Genomic DNA, 21,933 nt, shown 5'->3' with positions numbered 1-21,933 from the left:
ATGATACTATCAACTGTTAACAATCAACCTGTTTACCTGTGGGATGATCCAAACAGGTGTTTTTGGAGCGTTCCACAACTTTCCCAGTCTTTTGTTGCTCCTGTCGCAACTTGTTTGAAACGTGTTGCTGCATCAAATTAAGAATAAGCAGATATTTACAAAAAATACTGAATCAGATGAGGTAAAACATTAAATATATTGTCTTTGTACTGTTTTCAAGTAAGTATATGTCAAAAAAGATCAACAAATGATCACATGATCACACAAAGAGCAGTCATAGCTGTGTGTCGATGTTGGCTGAGTTCAGAGCTGTCCAGTAAATTCACAAGCTCCGTAGCTTTGGAGTCATTCAGGAGAACTGGCTCTGTCCTGGACGGCTTTCTGGACACCATTGAGGAAGTAGGTGAGAGGAGGATGATAGCCAAGCTGACATCCATCATTAACAACCCCTCCCAAGAGCTGTCAGAGTGTTCAACTCCAGCATTGCTGAATGTAGCACTGGGTCCATATTCAGACTGTTCTTGCACTGATGTGTAATTTAGGTTTACAATATTACTCAACCTATGCATATATACCTTTTTCTACTGTGACACGTATTTTTGTTCTTTTGTGGCAATATATATTTTCTTTAAAATTTTTATAGTTATTGTATCAAATGTACATATATATAATCAACTTTTATTTTGCATTTTTCTATTCTGTTGTTATTCCTACTGCTATTGCCTGCTGCTTGCAACACTCGAATTTCCCCAGCAGGGGATTAATAGTTTAACTCATCTTATCTTATTCTTTTTGTTGATATGAGTTTTCAAGTCATGTCATACTAAGTGCGAGCAGCTCTGAGAATTCCTGCATGAACACAGATGAATGTCTTGGTGGTCGATACAATGTAATGATGAGCACTGATAAGTCAGCTTTGAGCGAGAGCAGGATGTTCAAATGATGTAAATTCACCCAAGTCAATGTCATTACACACAAACTGTTTAGAAAAAATGGCTGCAATGCCTCCTCCTTTCCTGTTTTGTCTGACTGATTTTGTTGTGTGTTTAAGATAAGATAAGATCAACTTTATTAATCCCCAGCTGGGGAAATTTGGTGTTACAGCATCAATAAAATAGCAATATCAAAGGCAGTGGAAAATACAAAATACAAAATAAAAAGTTGACTATATATATATGTGCACTTTATACATACTATAGAAATTATATTGCCAAATGGAAAGTACTTGATAAATATTGAAAAACTGCACCAGTATTAAGACAATAATAAGTTAAACACAGTATTTGCTCTATTGCACAGTAGATAAATATAAATATATATGTGTGTCACAGTGGAAATAGAAATATATAGTGTAGTATTTAAGGAAAAGGATGTAATATTCAGAGTTTATAGCATGTATGAGGTAGAAGGATGTTTACAATAGTGCAAAGAAAACAGTATGCATCAGTGCATCAGTGCTACAACGCCTGAGCTGTATAACCTGATGGTGTTTGTGTGCGTGTTTGTGTTTGTTTGTGTTTTGTGTGTGTGTGTTTGTGTGTGTGAGGGCGGTGGCTCTTCGCAGAGTTACAAAAATGTTTGGAACTTCTGTGGAAGTGTCTGACTGGTTTGCTGTTAAAACAATGGACTTGCTACTCTGACTGTTTTCGCCTCTCTTTGCACTTTGGATCAGGTTCTGCAGCATTGTCTGGGCTTTACTCAAAGTGCATGAGGTTCCACTCCTCATGCATGGCATGTTCTTTCGCAGCTTTCCAGGGTGACAACAAGGCGTTAAGCTTAATCAGGTAAGAGTTTTTGATTTGCTGATAAAAATTAAGATAGGTCTATTTTGAAAGTAAAATCACAGCTTCATCTACAGTGCTGGAAGCTCACAAGGTCCAGGAGAAGGAGATTTAAGAAGAGAAACTATTGTTTATGTAGCCAAGCCTCACAACCCAGGTTTTTTGACAGCTCATCTCTCATCAACTTCACAGCTACACGGTGGAAATGAAGAGATTCATCGATGTTTAAACGTTTAACTTCTTATCATATTGCTACAGTCTTACAAAGAAACCTCCTTCACTGCAGCTCCTTGCTCTCTTACCAGTGCCAATATTTTGATAAGAAACGGATGGACGATGATTATCTACTGATTGACTATGAAGGATTGCAATTATTTTCACGCACACACACCCACACAGCTTAATGGATTACCCGCATAAAGTCACTATATTTTATACACAAACATAAAAGTAGCAATTCATCAGAAACATATTTGTATTTCAAACTAATTGTCTTTACACGGTACATGACTGGTTCTACTGTTCTATGAAGAGAAGGTTTTGTGTGAAATTTTCTCATTAATATTCAAACTAATGCTACATGATGCTCCAAAATCATTTCTGTTATTAATTTCATGTAGTTTCGGTTAACAGGTTAATTGTTCTGAGTCTGCGGTCGAGTTGACAAGCTGATGGCACTTCCCTTGACAGAGTGGAACACCGGCCTCTTTGACTGCTGTGAGGACACCAGCTCTTGTAAGAATCAACACCGCAACTTTCAATCATACTCATGTCTTTTTTCGTCAATCATATAAATCCACTTTCGCTACATGTTGCAACTCTATTGCAACTTAACCGTGCTTGTTTTTCAGGCTGCTATGGTTTCTGGTGCTGCCCTTGCCTTGCCTGCACAGTTTCAGGAAATTTTGGAGAGAATCATTGCCTCCCCTTATGTGACATATGCAGCCCTGCCATTACGGCAGCGTGTGGGCTGCCTCTGTGTGTGCCTCCTGCAGCTCTGTCTCTGAGGGTCGGCATTCGACACAGATATGGCATCAAGGTACAACACCTGTAAAACTCGTACATTCTAAGTTCTGTGTTGGAATGAAAGCCTCGTATATATCTACAGAAAATAAAATCATTTTGCAATAATCCATTTTAATTTAGAGCATTATACTTGAATTTAAAGACTGCACTTCACTGTAATGGAAGACTTCAAATAATTTTTTAAAAAGCATAATTAGTACTTTGTTCTCCACAGGGCTCTCTCTGTAAGGACATTGCAACTTCCTGTTTCTGTGAGTGGTGCTCCTGGTGTCAGATGCATCGTGAAATGAAGTATCGCAAGAAAAACTCCACTGTCGTCGTCAACACTCAGCCTGGAGCCCCGCCTCGGGCTGGTTTTGTGAGCCATCCAGGCGTGGTCTCATACTGAGCATTGTGGTTTCTAATCGGCCTGCTGTGTATCCTGAAACAAATTTGATTCAGGTCAGTTGTCTGGCTGAGGCTGAGAGGGAGGATACAGTCCCTGTTCTGTCCTTATTTTTTCCAAGCTGCTGCTATTTTTCTGGGTTCCCTGAAGACAGAAACATAAATTTATCTGTGCATTACAAAGATGTGATCATTTTTAATGGTAACCCCCTGGGGTCAAAGCATGCTGGGTAAATTTCTCTTCCACTATGATGATCGGAGGTTGGTGCTTATGATCAGTTTATCCCTCTTCTTAAAGACCTGCGACTTCTCTGCCTTAATGAAAACTAAAATCTCATGATGATGGATCAGAAGGAATTCCTTTGTACCTTTGAATGTGAAGAGAGCAGAGGTCTGCATCTGCTTCCTGAACAATACCAAAACTCTTCCTTGTGCTTCCCTGTTACTACATTTATGTCAAAGAAATTCTGTACAATGAATACACACAACATTATGTCTTTGTGCTGATGAGGTAAAGAAATAAAAATATTGTAAAATACTGTATTTACAAACAAAAATCGGCATTTTATTATTAACCAATACTGCATCATTTCACACCTTGAAATAAAAGCTTTCCTGCATTGTGTCTGACCCAATAATCCTGTTTCATATGAAGACAAAGTGTCATGACCCGTGCCATGCACATCGTTTTTTTGTTAAGTTTCCCATTGTGTGTTGTTTTTGTTACATCCTGTTTTATTTTGAAGGTTCATGTTATGTGTCTTTGTGTTGCTTTATTTCCTGTGTTTTCCCTCCAGTGTGATTGTCTGATGTGTTTCACCTGTGTGTCATTAGTGTTCCTGCCTTGTGTATTTAAGTCTGTGTCTTCCCCCCAGTCTTTTTCGGGTCGTTGTCTGCGCCACTTTGTTGTCTGTGATTCCTTGTCCCACGTTACCTTGCCACAGTCATAGCCATAGCCTTTGTCCTGTAAGTGAGTGTTCTTTGTTGCGTTTGTCCACGCTGTGATTTATGTGATTGTCTCCTTGGTTCGTCTTTTTTTTTTTTTATTTGCCACAGTTCTAGTAAGTTTGTTTATTGTCTTGCTCCTGTCTTTGTTCATGTTCATGTCTTGTTTTATGTAGTGTTCCACCGTTTTTAGTGTTGTCTGTCTTACCCTGTGAGTCTTTATCCTGGTATTGTCTGGTCCAAGTACGTGTTGTCAAGTTATGTCTCTGTCATACCTCAGCCCATGTTAGAGTTCTTGCTATTAACCATGCCACAGTTCATGTATTTCATGCCATGCCATTGTCCATGTTAGTGTGTGTTTGTCTTTAGTCATGCTCCAGCTCTAGTGTGTTCTAGTATCATCTTGTCTAGCCACCTCATGTTCTTTGTCAGTGTTTGTTCTGAGTTTTGTTTATTCAAAGTTTCCCTGTGTTGTCTTCGTTCTCTGTGTAACCCTTTACCCTAGTGTGTGTTTTCCCGAGTAGCAAGAGTTTTGGTTTTCCTTGATTTTTGTCCTTGATTTAAATGTGTTAATTATATCTGCGCCCTAGTGTCTGCATCTGGGTTCAACCCATAAATCTCCCTCATAGATTTCCCCCTTAGTCCCCACTTCCTGACACAAAGATCAGCTCGAATGGGTTCAAGTGATTTCAATATATTACTGGCTCAGTTCTACTTCAACAGGTTTGAGCAGTGCCTGAATGGAAATGCAATGTTTTGATCTTTTAATCCACTGAATGTAGAATCTGATGCTTTTCTTGGTCCAAAATATCCTTGAGCAGTGGACAGTTGGACGTTTGAAGATGGTGGTGCACTTTTCACATTCAGTTTTCTGGTGTTTCATAGACCAGACAATGAACCAATCAATCAAGGAAATAATCAGATCTGTGGATTACGATAAGGATCACTCTCAGATCAAGCACAAGCACAATATGGGATCATTTACTTAAATAACTGAAGTAAGAGCAATAATCTCTATAAACACATATCTGCATATAAATGTGGATAAATCAAACTAAAGCTAAATCATCGTTAAGATAGTAACTGATGGATTCCAAGATATTGGCTGATGCCCTCAGCCTCTTTTGCTCTCAGACCTGATTGGTCAGTACCACTTGGACTACAAACAGAAATACCGGCATCTTGTCCCTTGCCTACAGATTCTGCATTCATATGCAGACATCTGCTTATAGAGATAATAGAGATTAGCTTGAACCAGTTTTATCCAATGATTTTTTCTGTCTTTCTTTCCTTTTGCTATTTTTGATCCATACATTAAAAACATATGTATATTTAATATATAGTCACAATAATAAACTGTGAAAGTGTTTGGGGCTGCAACTACAGTAAAGAGTCAATCTGTTGAGATTTTTCTTGACTAATTGTCTGGCCAGTAAAGTTTCTGAAAACTGTAAAAATGGGTGAGGTGATGATATCAAGCTGCTTGTTTTGTCCAACCACCACTCAAAACCTTTTGGATATGGACTTTACAAGACATTAGACAATATAACAAGAGGTAAATCCTCACAATATATATAAACTGGAACCAGCAAATGTTAAATTGATTCTGCTTGGAGAACTTACCTTAACAGCAATTTGATTAATAACTAATAAACTTGTCTGTAACTCCAATTTCCTGTGAGCTTCAGTCAGGACTGCCTGGAGATTATTGAATATCAGTATAAAATGTGCATGCATGTAACTGTAGCTTGTAAAACTGGCTTTAATTCTATACTGTCTCCCTCTCTACACAAAAAGAAGTGATGGTATCAGTAAAGCTGCTCAGAATTCTCTGTCATATGTTGTAGTAACATAAAGAGCCAAAAGATGTCAGGAAAGTCACAATCTAGAGCAAAGCATCCATCACAACAACAAACACAGCCTTTGTAAGTAATAAGTTTCATTCCTCCACATTTTCTACATTTGCTAGGTCCTTGAAACATTTTGCTCACCTGGTTTCTGAAGGACTGCTGCACTGTCTGTCTTTCCTGTCACAGAATATGTTCCAGAGACATCGAACGAGCCGCCTGTCCTCTCGGCCTCGTCTGAGACTCTCCAAGAGGGACAAACTTTTGCCCACCAAACTGATGATGTGACGGATGCACTGACACTGGCCACAGTGTCAGTGAGTAGTCGCTCATGAGGACGCCTGAGCGCCAAATGTCTCACAACAGCATCAGTGACAAATGTGACAAGGTGGGACTAATTTTACAGACACACCCACGACTTGTCAGGAGTGTGTCCCATCCACCGACATGGACACATGACTGAACAGCACAGGACAGATTAAGTTTATTTAAATTACAAAGAGAATACAGGGAGACACACTCCAGCAGCAGGAGCCCTTGACGTTTGTGCTGTACTTACATTTCATTTTTCTACTTACCATGCTCTGGGTCAGCAGGGCTGACCCCCTTCATCGGGCTGGGGAGCAGGTCAGCATCAGGACTGAGAACACACAGTATTCTTGAGCCAAGACTGCAGCATGACAGCATCTATCCCGGTAGTTGGCAAATAAAAATAAAGAATCCAAAGTCATGAATTTCTTCTTTCAACATGCCTGCAGGAGAACAGCTTTGTGTGTATAAGACCTGAGCTGTCATCACATGTCAGAAACGGGGTCACGCAGACCCTCCTAGCTTGATGGATGTTCATCCTAACCTGTTGACTTGTTCTGTGACTTTCCTGTCGTCATGAGTTGAATCCTGGGAAACACCCTGCAGCCACCTCTGCCCTGCCAGTTCATCACTGCGTCAGAGGGCTGTGCTCCAGTCTACAGTCAGCTTGTACATTATTACTGATGAAAATCTATACACAATAATGACACTAAATGCACAGATGTACGACTCAAAGCAGCCTGCACTGCTTTGTGCTTACCTGCAGTGCACAGTGTCTCACAGCTAAACATAATGAAGATCATTCTGACATTTGTCAAACAGGAAAAGATAATTTTTCAGTGATAATAACTGTCTTGTAATCAAACACATGCACAAAGGCGAAGTTTCCCTCTCAAACTGTCCTCATTTTAACAAAACAGTTCCTTTTGGCTCATTTCAGCTTTGTATGTTCCTGTATTTAAAGGGGGGAAATTCTCATTTTAAAGTTTTAAAGTAAAGTGGCTGTAGCAATTACACTATAGACAAACTTTTCTTAGCATATAGTTCCGATCAAGTTTTTCTGCATTGTTTAACCGTTCCGCCAGGTGCCATCCCTGATCCAAAAGCATGTCCTTTCATTCACTCATTGACAGCGTCGCAGCCAGCAGGACGGCAGTCCAGCTTGATCAGGTGAGACCTTCAGGTTTGCTTGTTTCGAACAGTTCAGTGAAACTTTAAATGCTGTAAAAGTTCAGTGATGCTGTAAGATGACGAGAAGTGAGGTTTCCACAGACAGAAATGATTTATTTACACTTTCTTTGTAACACAGCCTCACCACAAACAGGCATCCTGGGCGTTTCTAAGTGTTATCAGTATTTACCACACACCACCTTTCAGTCATTTACTTGATGTGTAGCTACTCAACAGTAAGTTTTTATCATATGGTGTCAGTTTGTCCTGTTCAGAGGTTTTCCATGTGGCATGGAGGGTATTTTTTGGCTCTTTCACTGGAGGTAGTAATTTGTCAGTCAAAGCGAGGACTGATCAGAACACAGGTGAAACAAGGCTGACAGGACATCCTTTTGTTTGGGCGCTACTGCTGTTTTGCATCCAGCTGCTTTGACATCCAATCAGATAATGTACTGCAGAAGATAAATATGTGGTGCAACAGTGACATTTTTCACATGTTCCTTTGGAAGTGGTGGTACGATTAAGACAACATACTCCTCATGTTCTGAGACCTGAACTTTTTTTGCTCTGATTTCTGCGTGTTAACAGCTTCATAGTTGACCCTCTGTGCCGAACGTTGTCCGATGGCAGACGAGCCCTTGACAGCCTGGAGCAGCAGTCTCTTTGACTGCTTTGAGGATGCCAGCACTTGTAAGAATCTATCTAAGAATCTATGACCTTCTCTAGTAATGCAAAGCCACTTGTGAGCATTTGTAAAACTCTGGTGGTATGTCTCTGTGTTTTTTCAGGCTGCTATGGTTTCTGGTGCGCCCCCTGCCTTGCCTGCACAGTTTCAGGAAGATTTGGAGAGAACAACTGCCTCCCGCTATGCGACATATGTGGCCCCGCCATATCAGCAGTCTTTGGGATACCGCTGTGTGTTCCTCCGGCAGTCTTGTCTATGAGGGCTGCCATGCGAAACAGATTCAGGATCAAGGTATGCTGCATGTAAAGCTGATGCCTACAGAATGTCACATGACATGTTGGATGAAAGTACAGCAATGTGAGCTTCAGAACTTGACAGACACTTCACTGTGGTTGTCCACAGGGCTCTCTCTGTAAGGACATTGCAGTTTCCTGTTTCTGCGTGTGGTGCTCCTGGTGTCAGATGCATCGCGAGCTAAAACATCGCAGGAAAGTTCCCACCGTCATCAATGTGCAGTCTCAAACCATTGTCAACATGCAGCCTGCTCCAGTGATGATGATGCCTGCAAACCCACAGCAGGTTTGTTTTACGAGCCAACCGGGGGTCGTCATGTCACCCTGAGCTTTGTGGCTTCTCGTTGGTCTGCTGTGTCTTGTGAAGGAAATGAGATTCAGATCACACTGCTGTTTGTTTTGTTAGACACAAAGATTCTTAATAATCATAATAATTAAGCTCTCATTTGACTCTCATCAAGACCTTTTCAGTAATATTATCACTTGTACTTGTTTTTTATGACTATTGCATCATTGATTTTAAATTCAGTCTCAAGTTATCCTCTTAAAACAAACAAAAAGACAAAAAAAAGTTAGACATTTGATCAAACCAGTAAAACTCATTATCAAACATTTCCAGCTGCATCAATAAGAAATATTAATATTATATCAAGTTCCAAGCCACCTTTACTAAACTTGTCATAACTGTATAAAATCTAATTAAAGTCATAAAATCTAAAAAAAAAAAACTGTCATGATGTCATGGTGAACAGAATATTAAATTTGCATTAAGTTTGTCTTAATATCTATTTTATATTTTTTAGTTAAGTTTGTTTCTGTTAGATTACTCGTATGACCCACGAAAAAACGACTCTGTATGAGAGATTCTTCCATACAGCCTGATGTTCTTATGATTATGAAGAGCTCATGAGGAAAGGCTGAGGCTTGACTTGGCAAGAGCATCTTATTAATAAGTCATTCATGCCTGCCATGCATTCACGCTGGGCTGAGCTGTCTCTTGTAATGTACTCCAGCACATCATCATGACAGAAAGACAAAAAGCTGGTTTAATCACCTGCATTCAAACACCTAGCTGGGCCAACATTAATCATCTGCATAGTATGTTTAATACTGCAACTCCAGGTGTGAGCCTTATGTGGCGAAGGTCTGAACCACACCTAACAAATCAGACAAAAGGAGCACACCATGTTGTCGCAGGCCAAAAACCCAGTTTTTCCTGTCCACACTGCAGAAGCTTGACTATCTCTCACCCTGCACAGAGTTTTCAAAAAGCTAAGTTTCCGATTACCTACTGCTGTATGTGTGGACTAGGCAGAGGAAAAGAGCAACAGGCCAGGTGGACGTCTTCTCCTAAAAGCAGAACTTCTTCACATCTCTTCCATTGAATAATGCTGTAAAAGGTCATTTCCTTACTGGATAATAAAGCTGAACTAGAGATTATATGGCTTTTGATGTTGACTAACACCGAGACGATTCAGGGACTCACTAGTCTTTAAAAATGTGAGGGAGAGTCAGAAGGCTTTGCTGTCCTTTTTTCATGTTTACTTACAAGCACTTGCATCACTCATTTCCACCTTTTACACATTTTGTTGTTCTTGTCATTAATTTGTATAATTCAGAACTTGAGTCAAATGTCTTCTCACCGTTTTCAATCTGCAGGTTATATTTGTACAGACAGAAAGAAACCACATGGACTACATTTACAGATCTGATTTGTTTTGTGTTCATATATAGTAAATTGGTATTTGCTGTCAAACAGTGTGTCCTAGTTTTCCAGAACAAAGTCAGCAAATTGTGTGTATTAAAGTCCCAAGACTCGAAGGCCTGTGTTTTCACAATCCTTGTACTTTCTTCCCTGTTAAAAACTTCTTCCAGAAAGGGGAACCATTTACCAGAACGATGAAACTGGGAGTGCCCGCCTTGACAAAAAACCTGTTAATAGAACAGAGAAGACCAAGACAAGAGAGTGAAGGAAGTTAATGTAAAGGAGAGTGAAGGAAGTTTCTCTACCTTGACAGACACAGATATCTAACAGATAATATACTGTATGTAAGGGATAATGCATAGTGAGCAGGTTCCTATGGAGAAATAAACCCCGACAGGATGAATAGAAGCCCGACGCAAAGCGGCTGCTATATTTTACAAACAATATCAAAAACTCATTTTAGATCTAATAAGACAAAAATGAGACGCAGGTTAAAACATAAATTACAACCCTGATTCAAATAAAGTTAAGATGCTGTGCAAGATGTAAATAAAAACAGAATGCAGTAATTTTCAAACAAACTGTGTTTACTGACAGCAGTTTTATGAAGTGTTCCTGAACCCATGTACTATCATTCTTTATCCAATCATGTGTTCACAAAGTGGTGAACTTCGCTCCATCCTCGCTTCTGAATGACTGAGCCTTTCCAGGAAGCTCCTTTCATACCCAATCATGATACTATCACCTGTTACCAATCAACCTGTTTACCTGTGGAATGATCCAAACAGGTGGTTTTGGAGCGTTCCACAACTTTCCCAGTCTGTTCTTGCTCCTGTCGCAACTTGTTTGAAACTCAGCTCAGAATAAGCAGATATTTACAAAAATGAATGAAGCTGATGAGGTCAAACATTAAGTATACTGTTTTTGTGCTGTTTTCACGCGAGTAGATGTCTGTTTTATGTATGTTTTACATTGCGCCGCAACATTTTTGGAATCTGGGTTGTAAAAGAAAATTATGGACACCTGCCAGCTAATCAAAATGAAGAATACCTGAGGGCCCTAGCATGAATCAAAATGAAATCTCACTTAATGAAAAACAGACTTTATCTCAACAGATGTACCTTTTATGCTGCAACACTTTCAAAAGTGACGTCTCGGGGTTCACCTGGTAGAGCCTCTCCTTCTGCTCGTCTTCAAAGTACAGCTAGAAAGTGAGGAAAGGTCAAATGTGGCTCATCTGGATTACAAATCGATTAGTGTCATTTCATTCATTGATGTAACTGCCCTCTTTTACACTCATGACTATTTGTACTAATCAGAAAATAATGATGATGAAAACAGAAAAAATGACACAGTATGTTAACTTCTTCAGGATGGCAGGGGACTGATTCCTTATTCTGCCATGACTGCCTAATAATGTTCAGGCAAAACACACAAACCTGCAAATTTTGTGGATGATATTTTCTGTCTGTGTCCCAAGGTGGAAGCTCTTCTCCAAACATGACCGTCAGGTGATCTAGAAAACTGAAACAAGACATATGAAAAGATACAGAAGTGATTTTTCATCTGTATTTCTCATTAGAAACACTTCAAGGTGTATTTAACTTTCTTTAGTCAGATGAAACTGAGAAAGGTTGATGAGTGGAATGTCCTGATTGGCTGCAATTAATGAAACTACATCTTGGTTACAATAAGCACAGAAATACACCAAATCAGGTAGAGTCGACAAAAAGATGAAGAGGAGTTTACCAGTTGTTCTCACAGAACGCAGAGATGAAGTCACTCTGCTGGTGTTCAGGATAGAGGATAAGAACAGGCCAGTGCAGGGAGCCCTGCTCGTCCAGGAAGACCTGAGCCCCCGTGACCTCCTGAGAGCTGAGGCCGTCCACTCTCAGCTGCCGTATCGCTGCTGAGGAGCCTTCATCCTCATCCTCGCTGTCTGAACCATGCTGACGAGGCTGCGCAGGCTGCAGGAGCTTGATGCCTCGATCCTGCATAACACACACAAAAATGCATCTGATAATCACTACAAAAAAGCAGATAAGCAGATCTTATATCATGGTTATATTAGAGATGTGTGCAACTGGTCAACTAGTCGATTAAGTGTTGCAAACCTCACTAGTCGGAACCAGAAATACTAGTTAGTTAAACTTATTATTTTATTAATGTAAACATTTCAATCAGTTTTGGTGAGTTTTGTTTTGTTTCTGTCGAGCTTTAATGAAGCGTGTTGTATGACGATAAAATGACTGTTTCTGTGAAAGGAGTCTGGTGTTGGTGAGAGCGATGTAACAACTGTTTCTGGCTAAACAAAAAGCAACTTCGTCTTTCACAAAAAGGATCTTTCCATGATGCTGTCTGACACAACAATCTGACTGTCAGCGACAAAAACAAGCACTTAAAGCAGACATACACTGATCAGAATTCACATTGCAGCAGCATTTAAAATGTGATTAACAGTTTAAAATGCCTTTTATAACACTTTATTTTTTGGACAATGTTTAACCTTAAAGATTCAATTGTGCTCAATTGTTGACAGTGTTTTTTCACTTTTAGACTGGTCAGCTAGTCTAAGTTTAAACTTCTGTTTAAACGTCAGGGAAATTAGCCATTAGGAGCATCCCTCATTTACATACCCTCTGTGTCAGATTTGATGCATCCATGACATGGTATGTAAGTACTTGATATATACTGCAAGTTCCACAGGTTTGATGCTTAACTGAGATCAAGTTGGGGTTTACTTTCCCCCAGTTTTAAACAGGAAGCTTACCTTTACAGCAGCCAGAAGAGCTTCTTTTTCACCATACAGCTTTTTTTCTTTGGCCTTGGCCTTCCTGGCATCTCTCTCTGCTGCTCTCTGAGGCACAAAAACATAAACAGAGCTTTACGCTTCACTGACACTAAGACCTCCACCCCGACATCAAGTGAACTCATCAGCGATTGTACCTTGTGTTTATCTGCTGCTGCTCTCAGCTCCTGCAGCTTCTTGTCATTCGGATGGGCCTTGAGTCCCTCGTCACACCACTGGATGGCATCTGCAAAGATGCGCAGCTCTATACAACACTGGACACCTGCAGAAGCATAAAGAAAGCCGCACATGATGGTTTTTGTCATTATTCTAAGCAGTGTTTTGCTTTCTTATGTCCTACTGTAACATAGTAATATTTCTAACCACATTTAATGTCATAGTCTAGAAAAAAAGGTATGTTTATATTCCACACCTCTGACCAAGGCTTTAAGGTGGTCTGGTTTGATCTTCTTTGCAGCTGCAGCATCATTCAGTGCAGAGCGCATGTTGCCTGTGTGATTAAAAAACAGAAAAAAACACGAGGATGAAATTAGGCCAGAAGGTAGAACAAATTACTCTGTGTGAGCCAGTTTACAATAATCCATATTCCTGGTGCTAGCGATACATGTGTGTCTCACCAAGCTGTGAAACAGTCCTCATGGCGTGTGAAGAAAGAAAGAAGAAGAAATTCTTACCCAGGTGGAAGTGAGCTGCGGCTCGGTTGGTGAGGAGGACCGTGTCGAGCTCCTGGTCGCCACATTTCTTCTTTAAACCCGCTGTGTAGGACAGAATGGCCTTTTGGTAGTTCTTCTCTTTGAAAAACGCATTTCCCTCGTCCTTCAGGCTCTTTGCTTGCTCTGAGGAGGAATAAGACAAATGAACTAAATCATTACCAGTTTGTCAAACTTGCTATTTCCACTTTCCACGGACGATTAGGACGACTCGCTTGAGGAAATGGTGGTCCAGCTACCTTGTGGGGGTCGATCTTCATCATGGATGATGGCCTGTAGACAAGCTAGTTCTGGGTGTGTTTCTGAGTCAAACTCTTCAGGGGCTTTTTTCATGAACATGGGGACTTTATCAAACTCCTGAATGAGACAAAAACAGAGGGATAACTGCGGGTTGACAGATAATTGACCTATCAAGTTACCAGTTAGCTAGCTAAGGCTAGCTTATGACAACAACACTGAAGTTTACACAGCTCACTTACGTAGAAATAACGTTCTGGCTAAAGTTGACAACCTTTAGTGTCTTACCTCTTCCCAGTTGTTTTCAGTGAAGGCATTTTTATATCTTTGGGTTTTGAATTTGTCCATGAACTCGTCCATGCCATCGTCGCTCTCATACTGCGCCTCCGAGGACGCCATTTTCGATCAATATCGATGTATTTTTTAAGGACTTTTTTTGTTTACCAATCTTATACAAACTATAACATATTACTGTACACGCGTCACGTATTTTAGAACATGCCCCGCTTCTTGTTTACACATGTGCCTAGGCAGTACAACGTAAGTAAAGATCCGTGGGGAAACACAGGACCGGTACTTTGGTTCCACCACGGCCTGGCCAACAGACGTTGACTGCATTGTATCAAACCGCCAGATGTGGAAAATAACTCGCATTTAGTGAAATGCTGTAGTGCCGTTTGAAGGTAAATCGTCGTAACTCGTATATTTCATTTTATGCTTCTTTGTAGTTCAGCTCAAATTCATTTGCGAAGGACATATTGTAATTTTTACCTCACCAAATCATCTTAACAGCTGGTACCTTTGCAGGTGAAGATATTTTATACAAAACATACGAATATAATATTAAATGTGATGAATTTTTACAGACTAAACTACCAAACAGAATGTAATGTACTTAAAATAAACAACGAATTCCTGCTTTTATCTAACAATGAAAACATTTGTTATATATACACTTTTACGTACTTCTTCCACCACTGGAAAAGGTCAATTTATTTTTGTTTTTTCCCCGACTTTCATGTCATGGTTGCATTTACAATATTTACCAGATGCCAGCATTGTGTTATGTTGTGACAGCAGCTGTATGTTACAGATGCAAATCCATATTACAACACAACAGCAAATATTTCTGTTCCCCTCTGTGGGCTCATTCAAATTGCAGAAAAACAATGAAGTTATTACATTCTTGTGTTTTAGATAATGGAAAGCAAAATACAATTTAATACCCTGCAGTCCATTATCAAGTTATATATGTTGTTACAGTAAGTTTATGCCAATTAGCAATGTCAACCTGGATGCAAATCATGTTTCATAACAAAAAACAAAAAGAAACGATGACATAAGACACAAAACAAAGTCTTTTATATTCTGTCCTCACCACCTCGCAGACATTTAATTTACAACAGAGAACACACAAACATAAACTATTGATTTCCACATTCACATTCATACAGTTTCCACTCTTCCCAGAAGATCTAACAGTCCATCTTTACTGAGAAACATCATCTCACCCGTCTGCTGACAGATCACCTCAAACCTGGGGGTTTCCTCTACAGCTCCCTGCCCTGCTACAATAACATATGGGTAGCCCCGTCTTCTGGCATCCATCAGCCTCTTTCCAATGGTCATCTGTGTACGGTCATCAAAAACAACTTCACCTCTCAAGGCAGGCAGAGCCTCTCCCACAGCGTGTACCAGTTCTTCAGCTAAGACGGCCGCCTTGTCCTCCTTACTGCCCTTCTTTGGGGGTAGAACACACACCTGGTAAGGAGCAAGAAGGCCTGGCCAGCGGATCCCCTCTTCTGTCGACATTACCTCAATGGCTGCAGCGAGAATACGGGTTACCCCAAGACCATAGCAACCCATCTCTGCAACACTAACCTTGTTCTGGGCATTGCTGAAGGTGGCATTGAACACATGAGAGTACTTTGTACCCAGGTAAAAGGTGTGGCCAACCTCTATTCCCTTTGACTGTACCAGTGTGCCATTTTTGCACTGTGGGCAGTCAGTTCTGTCTGTTGACATGGTCTCTACATTAGCAGAGAAGGAGCAGTTCCCACAGAGCAGAAGCCTGTCCTCACCGATGTCTGCTGGCAGCTGGAACTCATGGGAGAGTTTACCACCGATGTTGCCCGTGTCTGCCTGCACCTGAATGCAACGCAGACCCAGCCGGGCGAAGAGCCTGGTGTATGCCTGGCACACCGATTCATAGGTCTCGTAAGCTGCTTCTTCACTCACATCGAACGAGTACATGTCCTTCATGTAGAACTCCCTCCCTCGAAGCAGACCGAACTTCGGCTTTGGTTCGTCTCGGAATTTGCGGGTCATCTGTTTTTTAGAAAAGAAATCAGAATGTGAACAACTGCAACTGCACATCTGCACAACAACAAATAACACTTGTGGCAAACGGAGAGGTTACCTGATAAAGAAGCAGAGGGAACTGTTTGTAGGAGAGAGTGATCTGGTGAGCGACCAAGTTCGTCACGGCCTCCTCATGTGTAGGGGACAAGCAGTAGTCGCCTCCGTGGCGGTCTTTCAGACGGAACAGCTCCTTTCCCATCAAATCCCAGCGCTCGCTGGTTTTCCAGAGGTCAGCTGAGCACAAACTGGGCATGTCCAGCTTCTGCCCACCGATCCCCTGCATCTCTTGGTCAATTACTCTCATCTGTTGATTTAAGACAGCAATTATTATATTTTTAGAAACAAACTGATAACATTTACACTCAACCCTGCATCCTGGTTCATTACATTAATGATCAAACTTCTAAACCTCTAAACCTTCAAACCTTGGAGCTGGGACCAACCCCCAGTTGGCCGCAAAATGATCTTCAAATGATTACAAGCATATGGAGGAAGGAAACAACACAAAATTATGCTGCTTTGCGGTAAACTGTCTCTCTCTCTCTCTTTATTAATCACTAAATGACTTTACCTCTGCAGGCCTCTAAAAATTGAATAAATCAATCTGAAAAAGGAGAATTCACCATTTCTTAAAGGTCCAGTATGCAGGATTTAGGGGGATCTACTTGTTATATTGAACCTAAAATTTATAATTATGTTTTCATCAGAGTATAATCACCTGAGCATAAGACTAGCTGTGTTTCTTTTACCTTAGAACAAGCTCTTTATATGTACAGAGGGAGCTAGTCCTCTTCCACGGAGTCTGCCATGTTTCTACAGTAGTCTAGAGCAGACAAACAACACAGTGGCTTTTAGGAGCTCCTTTTGCGTTTGTAGCAGCCACTGTTGGGGAGGGTGAGGCGAGAGGTATTAAGTTGGTTGCAATCTGCAACCTCACCATTAGATGCCACTAAATCCTGCACACTGGACTCTCAACTGTTCACATTTTGCAGACATATGCAACCTGTGACAAGGGGCCAAAATTAGACTTTGTTAACTCGGCTTTGTTTCAAGGGGTCACAAACCTAATTTTTGCTCTAGTGTGCCGTCGTGGACGACTGTCAGGCATATTGACGGAAACCAAATTACCATATGCATAAGATTTATTTTGTAGTCTTTTTATTTGGCTTATCATTAGCTTCCTGTAGTGGCTACTATTCTCCTAAATTAAAAATAATGAACAAAATCATTAAGTATTAACTGTCAGACAGCAACAAACAGAGATTCATGTCAGAAAAATCTCAAGACAAATCTTTATCAAAATATTTGTTTGTGGACATGACACGACCAGATTTGCCACGCTTACTTGACTTGTAGAAATTCTCGCAATAAAAAATGCCTCACCAGCTTCTCCATGGAGCGGACGGCGGCAGGGAGGTAGTAGTAACAACCCGGGTTGAATGGATGGATGAGCCCCGCCTGCTGCATGAGCCTTTGGCTCTTACAAGTCATCTCTCCTTGCAGCCTGGTGTCCTGCCCCACATCGCGCAGGTTTGAAGGCTGGTAGAGGCGGGACACCAGGAGTGTGGGTTTGACATGTCTGGAGTTGGAGGAGGCAGGAGAAGTGATGTGCTCAACACACGCTGAATGGCTCCTCCTGGGCAGCACTGAGGTTCTGTGGAGGCGCTGGAAAACTCTCGGCCAAATCTGATTCATTACGGGCTCCATGGTAGAGCCGGGCCTAGACAAGATAAAAAAGTTAGAGCTGAAACAATCAGTCAACTGACAGAATATAAAAAAAAGATTAACTGTTTGAGTCATTTTTCCTCAGAAAATACCAAATACTCTCTGGTTTCAGCTTCTGAAAAATGAGTTGGCCAGACAAAAAACATCTGGTGGCATTTTCTCTGTTTTCTGACATTTTCTAACATAATAAATCAGGACAATAATTGGCAGATTTGTCCATAATGTTACAGCCCTCAAATCAGTGGTGGAAAAATAGGACATGTACTCAAGTCGTGTGTACTTACTTGCTAATCTGAGGTAAATCTATTTGCATGCAAGTAGTAAACAGGTGAAGTCAAGGTCGTCACAACTCAGACAAGTATCCATTTAAGATACTCCTTAGAATGAGCCACATTTGTTTAATAGTAATACAGTGCCTGGAATTGTAGATGTCAGTGACAGACGCCCAAAGTGTCCACAGCAGTGTCAGAGATGCATGTTACCAAACCCTGCCCTGATGACCAGCTTAGCAGTTTAGCTAGCTACGGTTAGCTTCTTCAGTTAGCACACAATGCCGATACGTCCGCCCACTGAGCGAGAGAGACTCACCGTGGGATCGACAGATACTGTCTGACTGTTCCGAGTAGATTACTTGAGCAAATGAGCAAAGACTGAAATTTCTATAATGTTGACAAGATGCAAACTATTGAAGGACCCTCCACCATGCTGTCTTCCTCAACAACACGACTGGAGGTTGGTCGCTTCAACGTTAGATCGCCACCTGTAGGATTGGAGGAGTACAGACGCAGCGGCAAGGCGAGAGGTCCTTTTACACTAATGAACAAGTAACTTTGATGATGATGATTATTATTACTAATATTGTTGTTGTTGTTATTATTATTGTTATTGATTATATCATTGTGTTGGTCTATTATTATTAGTGTGTTGTTTGCTTGCTTCTGGGCGTGCTGTCTCTGTATCATTTTTATCAAAAACCTCAGTAACAGTACACAGCATGACAGTCACTTCTGTGTTCATTGTACAGAGTGTACAGACAATGTTTTTTTCTCACACAAGCTTTTTTGCCGTGTTTAGATTTGGAGTTATGTTTTGTTATTTCCCAAACATGGACATCACATCTGAGTTTTTATCTTATCTTTAGCTTGCAGACTGGTTTGGAAAGCCAACACAGACTTTCGCTGTGTTGCTAATTCGACACCTCCCCAGGAAGGTGTGCGACTGTGCTGATTAGTTTGCCTTGGTGACATGGTGGACAGCATGTTTGTTCATAAAAACACTCTTAAGGGACACTGGCCTCAACATTTATGCTATTTTCAGGAACAAAAGGCTGAATATTTCCTCTGTTAACCCTCTCCTCCTCCTATCATCATGATCAAAAAAGTCTCCCTTCTGATGGTCACCTTGGCACAGGTGCTGCACTCTTGTTGAGTTTTAAGTTAAAACTCAATAAGTTAGATTTTAAGCCAAACTTAATTTTTTATTGTCACGTTCTGTAAATTTTGAATTTAGACTTTATTGAGCTGAAGACAGGAAACACTTAGTGTGAAAGACAGACGCACAGGAGGGGAAACATGATGAAGGCTCAACGGCCTGCAAACACATTAAATGAGTCACTTGTGTTTGGCATTATTTCACTTCCTCACAGAGTCATGCTAAGTATTTATGCACCAGTTACACAAGACTGTCTACAAAATATTCGTGTTCACAGGTTTGTCAGTGAACCTGTTTCTCCATTTTCCCACCTGTTATGTCAAAGGATTCAAAGAGGTTTGATGGTACGATCTATGCTTTCAGTGTTTCTGAAGTTGTATCAGTTACATGTTTGTGAGCAAAGACTTAATACGTCCACATATTTTCAGTCATGTTTAGAATGAGAAGAATGCACATTGTCTTCAGTCATACATGTGAGTCTATGTGTAATATGTGTATCACTTATATATTTTAAATAGTTAACTAGCATTTAAAACACCTCTAATCAATTAATAACATCAACAATTTTCAGATGTGACTTTGACTCTGACATAATAAATCACTTTTTTTTAAAGGGCTGTTTCCTCACTGTATGTGAAGGCCCCATCCAAGAGAGCCCGACACACAGGAAACACTATTTTAAAACCTTTTGTTTTATTTCAGAAATGTGCAAATTCACATGTGGAAAATGACCCATTCAGTCACCTTCGAATGATAAGGCTGATTTTAAGCACATTGTGTGAAATATAAGGGACCAAAGAGCTTCACTTGTGATTAAGCTGTCCTCAAAAGCCACATCTGCTGCTCACTCGCTGCTTTATTTCTGCTCTCTTTCAGCTCGGTCTGGACAGCCTTTGTGTCCACCTTGATACCCCCCCGGCGTAAAGATGGCAGCTCTATTATTTGCCACAAACATGAAGAGAGCAGTGATGGGCAAACGATCCCTATCAGCTCCAGACATCTGTGTGGGAGAGTGCAATAGGTCCTCAGGTAAAAGTGAGGCAGGGCTTTAATATGCAGCTGGACATGAGCAGAAGAGCATTTCCTCTGACAGAAGTGTACATTAAAGGCAAAATTGTGCAAAACACTAAAAGGAAGCACGCACAAAAAAAATGAACACGAGTATTAAAAAAAAGTAAAAAGTTCCATTGGTTACAAGCAAAACACAAAAGATCATTTCCCCCATCAGCGTAGAGTAAAATATTTGATGCACAGTTCAGGTACAGTTGGTGATTTTTATTGAACTTTCTATACTATCACAGGTAATCTTTGCCTTTTGTTGACATGATTCTGTACTGTGGTCCGTGTTAATGCACTTTTGCTGGCTTTATAGCATTTTATGTCAGCAATTTGAAACCATTATTCCCTCAGTCAGTCAATGACACACGGGCACCTGATGGTCATCTCACATGGTAAACAACAGCTGAGCTCTGAGTGTCTCTCCAGCTCGTCCCTTTCAAGTGGACACCGTGGAGGACATCTTTCAGTCTGCAGGTTACACACTGATTGAAGATGCACACACACACACACACTGACGTATTCCCCAGCCAATTAGGTTTGTGTCTCTTTCATCCGTTTATCTAGTTGCTGTTGTAAGATGGTTTTCAGAGAAATGGGCGACTGAATGTCTCCTTGAGATACGAACAATCCCATTAGGACAGATCTTATCTGGAAACATCACATTTGCCTGTTTGGCTTTATACTGAATATAGAGTTGCCATTTGACTATTAAAAAAAAATTGTAAAGGTTTCTGGGAAGTGCAGTGTACAAAGAAACATCTGGGATCCTAAATGCACTTTGTCATATATGAGCAGTGGCGCAAGTTTGTTTCAGAAGTGAAGGTGATGCAATTAAGTCTTCCAAGTTTTTCAACTAAAAATAAAAAAGGGAATGCTGCTTCATTAGAATAAATCTAACAAATAATATAGTGAGGTGAAATCGATAATGCTTCATAATAATGATAGTATTCGCAACTTATAAATGCTGTGTAAATTGCTGCATTAAACCCCAAAAGTCATGATAAGTTTCCTTGACAGAGACCTGATGCATCATGATAAAGTTGTATTTGCATCTTCACCACATTCAGCGTCGCCCTTTACTGTTGCTGACTTATGTTCAAATCTATCATAACTATAAACTGCATAAAAGATTTCTCTCAGGCTGTTTAAGGTCCCAGCAAGCTGATGATGTTTGTTGAAGGCTGAAAATAAAATAAATATTAAATATACAAAATGTATACAAAAATGAAATGGAAAACATGCTTTGTAATTTGATAAAAGCTAGCAGCTTCCCATCATGATGGGACTGCAGCTGCTGTCCCGTTTGCTACTGCTGACAAACAAAGTCACATTATAGACATTATTTTTAGGGGATAAGCAACAGCACAGTTTTCAGGCTCTCAGTCTGAATGGCAGATGACACTCTGTCACTCACCCTGGTAACTTTACATTATTTAAAGTAATTGAAGGTATTTTA

At 40.5% G+C, this 21,933-nt stretch overlaps 3 protein-coding genes across 4 annotated transcripts; 1 reads left to right on the top strand and 2 right to left on the bottom strand.

Annotated features, from left to right (window-relative positions):
• Positions 1-7,983: 7,983 nt before the first annotated feature.
• Positions 7,984-10,258, top strand: LOC121605875 (cornifelin homolog B-like). Its single transcript, XM_041935989.1, has 3 exons — positions 7,984-8,152; positions 8,251-8,438; positions 8,550-10,258. The coding sequence occupies exons 1-3, from the start codon at positions 8,086-8,088 to the stop codon at positions 8,766-8,768; spliced, it is 474 nt and encodes a 157-aa protein (XP_041791923.1). The 5' UTR covers positions 7,984-8,085; the 3' UTR covers positions 8,769-10,258.
• On the bottom strand, positions 9,206-14,425 carry ttc4 (tetratricopeptide repeat domain 4). The gene is made up of 10 exons (XM_041935988.1): positions 14,190-14,425; positions 13,904-14,021; positions 13,629-13,790; positions 13,367-13,444; positions 13,092-13,216; positions 12,916-13,002; positions 11,895-12,136; positions 11,585-11,669; positions 11,267-11,349; positions 9,206-10,372 (listed from the first exon to the last, which is right to left on the bottom strand). Exons 1-10 carry the CDS (start codon positions 14,298-14,300, stop codon positions 10,273-10,275), a joined length of 1,191 nt encoding a protein of 396 aa, XP_041791922.1. The 5' UTR covers positions 14,301-14,425; the 3' UTR covers positions 9,206-10,272.
• Positions 14,426-14,893: 468 nt separating this feature from the next.
• On the bottom strand, positions 14,894-18,706 carry pars2 (prolyl-tRNA synthetase 2, mitochondrial). 2 transcript variants are annotated; one of them, XM_041935830.1, is made up of 4 exons: positions 18,576-18,706; positions 17,646-17,982; positions 16,321-16,566; positions 14,894-16,229 (listed from the first exon to the last, which is right to left on the bottom strand). In XM_041935830.1, the coding sequence occupies exons 2-4, from the start codon at positions 17,967-17,969 to the stop codon at positions 15,348-15,350; spliced, it is 1,452 nt and encodes a 483-aa protein (XP_041791764.1). In that variant the 5' UTR covers positions 17,970-17,982; positions 18,576-18,706; the 3' UTR covers positions 14,894-15,347. The 2 variants fall into 2 exon arrangements, with proteins under 2 accessions (XP_041791764.1, XP_041791762.1); XM_041935828.1 differs by having other exon boundaries at positions 18,272-18,698.
• Between the last annotated feature and the right edge of the window lie 3,227 nt (positions 18,707-21,933).

Source organism: Chelmon rostratus, chromosome 4 (genome assembly GCF_017976325.1).
Source record: "Chelmon rostratus isolate fCheRos1 chromosome 4, fCheRos1.pri, whole genome shotgun sequence".
NCBI lineage: Eukaryota > Metazoa > Chordata > Actinopteri > Chaetodontiformes > Chaetodontidae > Chelmon > Chelmon rostratus.
The sequence above is the reverse complement of the archived record's forward strand: the minus strand, read 5'-3'. Positions and strand labels throughout refer to the sequence as shown.

What these genes read in the sequence shown, in the direction of transcription:
- ttc4 (XM_041935988.1), bottom strand. Translation starts at nt 14,300, where the DNA reads ATGGCGTCCTCGGAGGCGCAGTATGAGAGCGACGATGGCATGGACGAG. An exon ending in CGCAGCTCACTTCCACCTGG is followed by an intron (nt 13,445 to 13,628) that starts GTAAGAATTTCT and finishes TTAATCACACAG; the next exon opens with GCAACATGCGCTCTGCACTG. An exon ending in CTCTTCTGGCTGCTGTAAAG is followed by an intron (nt 12,137 to 12,915) that starts GTAAGCTTCCTG and finishes TGTGTTATGCAG; the next exon opens with GATCGAGGCATCAAGCTCCT.
- pars2 (XM_041935828.1), bottom strand. Translation starts at nt 18,300, where the DNA reads ATGCAAATAGATTTACCTCAGATTAGCAA. An exon ending in GATTTACCTCAGATTAGCAA is followed by an intron (nt 17,983 to 18,271) that starts GTAAGTACACAC and finishes TATCTTGTCTAG; the next exon opens with GCCCGGCTCTACCATGGAGC. An exon ending in TCCGCTCCATGGAGAAGCTG is followed by an intron (nt 16,567 to 17,645) that starts GTGAGGCATTTT and finishes TTAAATCAACAG; the next exon opens with ATGAGAGTAATTGACCAAGA.
- LOC121605875 (XM_041935989.1), top strand. Translation starts at nt 8,086, where the DNA reads ATGGCAGACGAGCCCTTGACAGCCTGGAGCAGCAGTCTCTTTGACTGC. An exon ending in CTTTGAGGATGCCAGCACTT is followed by an intron (nt 8,153 to 8,250) that starts GTAAGAATCTAT and finishes GTGTTTTTTCAG; the next exon opens with GCTGCTATGGTTTCTGGTGC. An exon ending in GAAACAGATTCAGGATCAAG is followed by an intron (nt 8,439 to 8,549) that starts GTATGCTGCATG and finishes GGTTGTCCACAG; the next exon opens with GGCTCTCTCTGTAAGGACAT.